The 8,956-nt window shown below is 37.5% G+C and overlaps 2 protein-coding genes across 2 annotated transcripts; both read right to left on the bottom strand.

Moving 5' to 3' along the window:
- Positions 1–677: 677 nt before the first annotated feature.
- On the bottom strand, positions 678–2,353 carry LOC123322906. The gene is made up of 4 exons (XM_044910988.1): positions 1,774–2,353; positions 1,483–1,668; positions 1,073–1,354; positions 678–960 (listed from the first exon to the last, which is right to left on the bottom strand). The coding sequence occupies exons 1-4, from the start codon at positions 1,836–1,838 to the stop codon at positions 678–680; spliced, it is 816 nt and encodes a 271-aa protein (XP_044766923.1). The 5' UTR covers positions 1,839–2,353.
- Positions 2,354–6,529: 4,176 nt separating this feature from the next.
- On the bottom strand, positions 6,530–8,721 carry LOC123322905. The gene is made up of 2 exons (XM_044910987.1): positions 6,800–8,721; positions 6,530–6,641 (listed from the first exon to the last, which is right to left on the bottom strand). Exons 1-2 carry the CDS (start codon positions 8,719–8,721, stop codon positions 6,530–6,532), a joined length of 2,034 nt encoding a protein of 677 aa, XP_044766922.1.
- Between the last annotated feature and the right edge of the window lie 235 nt (positions 8,722–8,956).

Below are 8,956 nucleotides of genomic sequence, written 5' to 3'. Positions count from 1 at the left end.
GATGCATTTTTGGTACTTCATCTTCTCCAGCTCCACAAATAAAACATTTAACCATTTTAAAAGAATAATTTGTCACAAACAAAGTCTCACAAAATTTAAATTTCAAACCACTGTCACTCAGTTGACGCATGTGTAGCTGTATTCCGTGTTGCCACAAGTATTTGCACGTGGACTGATGAACATAGAATAGCGCTTTCGCCATTGGAAATGGAACATTGATTTTGTTAATTATCTCGCAATGGCAGTTTATATTTATACATTTGGCAACGCCAGCAAAACCGTATGCAGCGCCTCTACATTCAGGGCCGTTGATGTTAGACAAAGATAGATTTATGTTATTTTCATTGAAATAGACAAAGATGATTGACATAGCCTGAATCGGACAAATTTAGTGAAGGAGTTGACCGTCTCGTTGTTGTCTCTGATATAGCTTTAAATTTTGTTTTCTACATTTTATTTAGAAATTAATTGCAATAATTCATTAAAATTTGCTTTTGTAGTCAAACAGGAATAGAAGAAATATTCCTATGGAAAAAATGAACAAAATCTTATAAGAACAATTCTTAATTATTATTATACAACTCCATCCAGAAAAGCATTACAGTACAATGACATAAATTAATAGGTCAATAAGGAGCTCACAAAATTAACTAAGACTCAGACAATTCTCAAAATAGTTAATGCGTCTTTATAATTATAAACAATAGGATTCTGAAAGTGTGACAACATGACAATGGACAGATACTATCAAATTTGAAAATAAAGGAAATACACGTAGTTTCTTTGATGAGGGGTATCAACAGACTGGTGCAATCATTGCATGTAGCAGACAAATCTGAAGCTGTTGAAGTTTTAGATAGTTCAGAACCACTCAGTTTTGGGAATTCCTCGACTCTACCAATATCTGAGAGTGTCTGGGTCACACTCCTTCTATCTGAAGCAGTCGATGTGCAACATGAACTGAAATGAAAACATATCAACATAAATTATGGTTGGAAATGATTGCAAGACAAACACTTTTTAAATTATTGTTTTCACCTGATGCATTCGAAATAATATTCAATACACTCACGTATATCTATGTGGTGCTGCAAATCTATCAGTATCAAATACTTCTAAGGAATCGACTTTGCCTGATAAATCTGAAGCGGCCAAAGCAACAGACATGTCTGTAGCAGATAAATCGGAAGCAGTCAATGTGGCAGATAAATCTGAAGTACTTGCGGTAGCAGACAAATCTGAAGTTTCTGACAATTCAGAACCAATGGATTTTGAGGACTCCCCAACTTTACCAACATCTGATGGGTCCTGGGTCATATACCTTTCGTCTGAAGCCGCTAATGTGTTACTTGAACTGAAATAAAATATAAAAAATTAGGATTAATTCTTCAATAAGTATTGTGTAATCCCTTGATTTATTATAGTAACATTATTTAAATGATTGATTTCACTCGATACATTCAAAATATTCAGAATACTCACCAAGGATCAGGCAATGAAATCCTGGATGGAATAGCTTCAGTTTTCAAACATTTTTTTCCAAATTTAAGGATGAAATCTTCGTCACAGAAATGGCCAGAGCAAACATATACCCATTTGGAAGATTCTGAAATTTTCAGTTTTAACTGGTCCATCCATAATTTCTGTCGAGCACTATCAATAGGCATTCTAATGAGAGGAAAAATTCTTTAGTGATGAATTAAACAATACTACTACTAATACGTATCCCAAGCTACGCCTATGGAAAAATATCGTTTGTTGTTGTTTACTTACCGGTGCATGGATTTCCCACTGCTTTTACTGCTGATTTTTTTGCACACCACACAGCGATTCACCATTTTTGCAGTTTCTAGTTAAAAATAATACGTTTTCACGTAAATCGTCCAACAATAACGTTTGTATCACTCAAGATTCGAGAATATGTAAACATGTGGCCATTCGAAGTGGGTTGTTAAATAAACAACGTTGCCAAACTTCTTTCTTCGTCATCTCCTTATTTTTTCATATTAAATTTATGAACATAATTTCATTCTGTAACTTGGCTTAGAACATATCCTGAATTCATCAAGCATTAGTATTGTCAGTATTATCATTTATTCAATAGCCGATACATTTTACATTGAAATAATTATGTCATATTTCCTCTCGAACGGAAGCGAAAACCTGGGATTATATACTTTTCCAAAAATATTGCCAACGCTGCTTAACAATTCAGCATCATTCGGATAGCTTCGGAAAACACGATTCTCTCAACCAATCGTTGTATGTGGTTTATTGTTTTGGTTTTGATCGTCACTTCGGCTAACTTCGGAAAAAACGATTCTTTCAACCAATCGTTGTATGTGGTTTATTGTTTTGGTTCTGATCAAAATATAAACATATAATATGGGAAATCCTTACTACTATGTTACTATTAAGCTATGTGGCTAAATTAAATATTTTCTATACTATCAGAAAAATAAATCGACTCACCAGTGATATCCGTGGAACCAGCGATCTTGGGATCTGGACTCGACACTGAATACACTGAATTTGAACGAATTTCCGCTCTATAACACATACACTTATAGATCTTACAAAAAAACTTCGGAAGTTTCGTAGACGAAATCATAAATTCCGCAGCTTCGCCAGTGTACACTTTCACCTCCGCTTTCACTTTTACGACACTGTGACACTTCGACTTTCTCGTCCGCTTTCTCTTTTATGACACTTCGACTTTCTCGTCCGCTTTCTCTTTTATAGCACTAGGAGCACTGTAGCACGTCTTCTCTTGTCAAGCGAATGACTCGGAATTGCGCCGAGCAGCACATCGATATTACCCGGAATATTGAAATGAGGATCAGCCAATTGAAGATTGGTTATATGACACCAAGAATCGCGATTGACATTACATGTAGGTAAACTATCGCTAATTTTAGTAAGAATTATCGCATCTGTATAGAAAACTGGCGATTCTTTCGCGATAGGTCTCATTGATATTACAACTCGACCGGCACTGTGGCTTGATTTCATCGAATTTACGCCCTGTATTTCAACTGAAAAATGAGATTTCGATAAACCTAATTTATTAACAGCTTTCAGTGTTATAAATGAGGACATGCTTCCAGAATCAAGAAGACAGCGAAAAGGCTTGAAGTTACCACGATTATCTGAAAGTTCGATCATAGCTGTAGACAATAGTACACTTTTAGAGTTGTTCGATTAATTAAGAGACGTGTGTGAATTTGTGGAAACAGCAGATATAATAGGTTGACTGGGTTTGGCGTCGGAATTATTGTTTTCCGAATTAGTTCTCGAATTACTGACTCGAGTGGGGGAATTCTTGGGTTTATCAACGTGTAATAACGTGTGATGGGTTTTCGACTGACATTTTTTACATTTGTGGACTGATTGACAAGAACGGACGTCATGAGCGGTGCTCAGACAATTGAAGCATAAATGCGACGAGCGGCAAAAATTATACTTCTCATTCGGCGATTTCGCAGCAAACGAATGACAACGATAAATTGAATGTTCCCCATTACAAAATGCGCAGTTTTTGGATGAGGAGTCATTAACAAAGAGGGCAGTAGTTCGCGAACTAGATGCTTTGTTATTGGACTTATCAACATTATGACGATTACTGAAACGGTTAGCTTTAGTTGAGCCGAGCGAAGGTGAAAAACTTATATTATTAGCGTGTCCAACGCTAAACAATGTTTTTCAAGAAAATGTATTAATTGTTTATAAGTCGGAATGGCAGAGGAACCATGTTCCAATTAAAATCGCGTAACAATTGCGTGATCAAGACGTTTGAGCAACATCATCAATAAAACGAAGTCCCAACTTTCAGTGGGAAATTTCATCTGATGAAGGGCTGCTAAATTTTCTGAAAAAGTATCCAATAACTTTCTGAGTTGACTGACATTATCCGAACTAACCTTCGGTGCGTTTTCTAATTCTACCCAATGAGCTTGAGCTCGAAGACGAAGGCTTGAGTATCGTTTCACTAAAGCTTCATAAGCTACAATATAGTTATCACCGGTCAATGAAAGTGTCCGCACTAAAGATGATGGTGCGCCTTGCAATGACGATAACAAGTAATTGAATTTCTCTACAGCACTCAAAGATGTGTTACGGTGAACCAAAGCATCAAATAAATCGATGTATGATGGAAATGATTTGTAATCACCACTAAATTTAGGTAACTCAATTCTTGGCAATTTTATATGTGGATTGGAACTCGAAGAATTGGAAGAATTATCAACTTGTGAATCATTTGAATTTCTGTTTGATGAATTTATTGCCTCGAAAAGGTCGACATGAATACTAGTTATATCGTAATAATCACTTAGAAAGCCTTCCCGAATTATATTGGCATTATTAATATCATCATCGGAATCTGCGGAAAGATGACTTATGATGTTTGTGTGAATTCGGAGAAATTCCTCTTTTACCTCTTCAAGTTGCGCGAATCTAACTTTGAACAACGTTTGAACACTTTTTTCTTTGATAGCTCTTTCAGCTAGACCTTTGATTACATTTATGTCAGACAGACAAACATTTCTGAGTGCTTGAAGTTTTTTCAGTTTACTGTCCATTCTTGTAAACAAAGAATTTGACAATGTAGCGACAAATTTGACAATTGACGACTGACGTGGAAAAGTCTTGGTTGATGACCACGCAGATTTTGAGGAACGCCCACTTGCGTGCAAGGATTAATTTGCGTAAAAGCGCAAGGAGAGGAAATTCAGGAAATGGCCGACAAAGAAGCGATTAATTTTTCAGGACTTCGGAATGAATTTGAATTTCAGAGGAATCTTTAAAAAAAAATTCCTTTGAAAGTAATACCTAACGCCTCTATTAAAGCGATCAATTATTGAGACCGGTATACAATGTGATCTGATGAAGCATTGAAGTTTGTGCAAATTTATGAATGAAAAAAAAATCTTAATTTTGCTAACTCTGAGAAAAACACCGGAAGTATCCGGCCCGAAGGACCAATGTCTTTTACCGGAGGAAAATCCTCAAGCAATGAACGATAGTTCGTGAGTGGTTCACTAGTTGGACTGTATATGTATATGAGAAAGACGACTCTATTTGAGTCTTTGAATGAGGTACTTGCACCAGACTTACTTTTCTGATGCTTTCTTGCCCGACGAGGTGACTGTGGTGGACTGCTGAAGGGGCCCCTTTGAAGATGACAGCTGCTGGCCACGTTGAAGGGATGCTCCGAAGAGTCCAAAACTAACACTAAGCACTTAATGTAAATACCAACTGATGGTTGTTAAAGTACGAGAAAATTCGTCTATAATTTTATGGTGACTGAGACACTGAGTTTGATTTATCTTCCGAATGAGAACGATTAATAATGTGACGGCGGCAATTACTGAATTCACTCTTTGGCATCCAAAATCATACTGTTTATGGAAATGTCTTTTTAGTCTATTTTTTATAATAAATGTTCCGTGAATATGCGGTTTCACGTTAAGAACGGTGCAAGTACGTGGGTCGTTCGAGAATTAATTGAACCACTTACGTGAATACCGAACATTGTGAGTGCTTTTGAATACACCATATGAGGTAGATCAATATTGTGTCTTATTGTGTTGACTCACTAAATAGACGATTTTCATTCAAACGCCTCGAAATTTTCGATGCTTAGAATGCTCGAATCGTTGAATAATTGGAACCTGTATGTTGATATCTCCATACAGTATCGGCTTAGTTTTAATAAAAATCGTCCATCAGATGTTTGGCTCAGACCGATTTTGTAGTGCTGATATTTTGATGAGAATATTGTGAGTGCTTTTGAATACACCATATGAGGTAGATCAATATTGTGCCTTATTGTGTTGACTCACTAAATAGACGATTTTCATTCGAACGCCTCGAAATATTCGATTCTTAGAATACTTGAATCGTTGAATAATTGGAACCTGTATGTTGATATCTCCATACAGTATTGGCTTAGTTTGAATAAAAATCGTTTATAAGATGTTTGGCTCAGACCGATTTTGTAGTGTTGATATTTTGATGAGAATGTTGTGAGTGCTTTTGAATACACCATGTTGGGGTGGTATCTCAATTGTACCTCAAGTTCTAAGAGTTCTGGGTTGGTGAAAATTTAGGGACTCGAGGAATGAGATTGATAATGCGGATCACTTGTTAATGAACGTTTATTTCCTAATCTAACAAACTATATATAGTCAAATTGTACAATGACGTCAAGACCACATAATCGAAATCGACTTACATTTTGCATATTCAGTACATTTTTCTTTACTTGCAAAATTGCTGCAGTTGGATTAAGGAATGTTAGATATTAAAACAAACTATTGCAATCCTTTGTCTCACCTGGCCTACTTATACAGGAAATAACAATTATGAAAGAGCGGATGATCTAAATAATTTCGAATGGAAATATTTGGTTGAATTGAGTTTATGAATTTTTGATATATCTAATTTTGGATATTTATTGTACGTTTCGTACATATTCCCGGCGGCCATGGTGATGTGGTTGGGGTCTTGATGTCTTTGTTGGTGGTTGTCATCCCTGGAGCTGGCCGCCTAGTCTGGAGTCATTGTGCTGCAGCTCGATCTCCTCAGGATGAACTGGTCTATTGCTCGCGTGTGCATCAGCCGGTGCTTGTTGTTGTTTCCTATATTTTAAAAAGTAAACAATAAGTAAAACAATGACAATGATTATTACGATGTTCGTGCTGGAGTTTATCGCTGAATGCAAGTGATATTGTTTCCAACGGTAGTAGTACCTTGACCTAGCAGGTTAGGGATTTCTCGAACTCTGTTTGCGACGAACATTTTCCACTTTCCAGCGTCAGCGTTTATCCATGATATTACTACTTGAGAGTCGGACCAGGTGAATATTTTTGAATTGTTGTGATTCAGGGCCGTAACGCAGCGTTTGATGAGTTTGGCTAGAAGAAGGGCTGCGCAGAGTTCTAACTGCGGGATTGTCTTTGTATTTCTTAGTGGTGATACTTTTGATTTGGAAGCGAGGAGTCCCACGTGGGTGTTCCCATTTGTGTCTGTTGTTTTTATGTATACTACAGCGCCATATGCTTTCAGAGATGCATCTGAGAATCCATGTATTTCCAAGGGTTGACCACGCCGTAGGTGAATCCAGCGTTGAACTTGGATTTCTTCTAATTTTAGAAGCTCGTTTCTGAAGTTTTTCCAGGTGTTCCTGATGTGCTCTGATGGTGGTTCATCCCATGATGTGTTGGATTTCCATATTTCTTGCATTAACAGTTTCGCCTGTATTATGATTGGAGATAATAATCCAAGAGGATCGAAGATTGTGGCGATTTCTGATAAGAATTTTCTTTTTGTTAACCGATGATCGGAGTTTCGTTTTATTAGATACTGAATATTATCTTTTCTGGGAGTCAATGTTATACCGAGCGTCTTGGTTGGTCCATTTTTGTCATCCAGCGTGACGGTGGATTTGCTTTCGGTCAGTTCGTTATATTTCCACTTTCTTATATTGAATCCTCCCTTTTTGAGTAGGTCAGTTACTTCCTTTTGTATATGTCGTGCTTCTTCAATTGTGTCTGCGCCACTCAGAAGATCGTCCACGTAGAAATCCCGTAGCACTATTTCAGCCGCAAGGGGGTGGTTTTTCTTTTCATCTAAAGCTAGTTGTCTCATTGTTCTTATGGCCAGGTAAGCTGCTGGAGCTGTACCGTTGGTTACAGTGGTTAATTCATAGGTTTGAATTGGCTCATCTTTGGTGTTTCTCCAGAGTATAGAGTGTAATGGCTGGTTTTCTCTGTCCAATTTCACCTGCCTATACATTTTCTCGATGTCAGCTGTTATGGCTATTTTGTGTTTTTGCCATCTTATCAGAATATCTATGAGATCCTGTTGTAGTTTAGGTCCTGTGTGAAGAATGTCGTTTAGGCTGAGTCCGGTACTTGTCTTTGCGCTTGCATCGAATACGACTCTTAGCTTTGTCGTATCACGTTCTTCTTTCAATACAGGTTGATGTGGAATATAATACCTCTTCGCTGAATTATTTGAGCTAGCAATTTTCATATGACCTAGCGCAATGTATTCCTGCATGAATTCTTTATACATAGTTCTGAGCTTTTCTTCTTTATCCAGCTTGTTTTCCAATTGAAATAGTCGTGCCAGTGCCCTCTGCTTCGATTCTCCTAGCTGAGTTGTACTTTTCTTGAATTGAAGCTTCACAGTATAACCGTGCTCGTCCCGTCGAAGGGTGTTGGAGTAAAATTCTTCGACGAAAGTATCGTCGTTTGTTGTTTCCTCGGAATTTTCTGCTTCTTCGATGTTCCAGAATTTTGTGAGTTGTGAATTTTCATTCAAATTCGTGATCAAGCTTGCTACACGAAATTGTAGACTCGATGATGCGGTTCCGCTAATAATCCATCCGAAGTGAGTGTTTCTTATTATGAGGTTAGTAATGTAGCTCCTTGTGGGTGGAGTGATTGGATGTTTTTGGCTATATTTTAGGGTTGTGCTATTTATTCTCCCATCTACTCTGAGTAAGCCTTCGTGATCTATATATGGGTTAAGACTTTTCAGGTGGCTGGACTTCTTCACCTTTCTTGTTTTGATGATCAACTCAATGTCATTTTGAAAATATGGCTGCTGTGTAAGCTTGGGAACAGCTTTTTCACTCTCCTGCAGTTCCTCTGCTTCCAGAGATGCGCTGGATCTGCGATTTTCTGGTTTCAGGAGTCCCCTGCAGTACTCCATAATATTTAGCACTTTTTGATGAATTTCGTCAAACTCTCGGTCAAAGTTGTCCCATTCATAATCCAGTTGTGCTATCTTCCTGCCGCAGTTTTCTTCGTTTTTTCTCGATGGTTAATCTTTTTTGATATTGATATGAGCCCTTTTTATGGCTTCGGCCGTTTCGAGCTGCTCGGCGATGAGGTTTTCCATCTTTTTTTTATCTTTGTGTTGCTGGCTGATGGATTCAGTGGCTGGA

Source organism: Coccinella septempunctata, chromosome 1 (genome assembly GCF_907165205.1).
Source record: "Coccinella septempunctata chromosome 1, icCocSept1.1, whole genome shotgun sequence".
NCBI classification, from domain to species: Eukaryota; Metazoa; Arthropoda; class Insecta; order Coleoptera; family Coccinellidae; genus Coccinella; species Coccinella septempunctata.
This window is presented reverse-complemented; position numbering and strand designations above follow the sequence as displayed.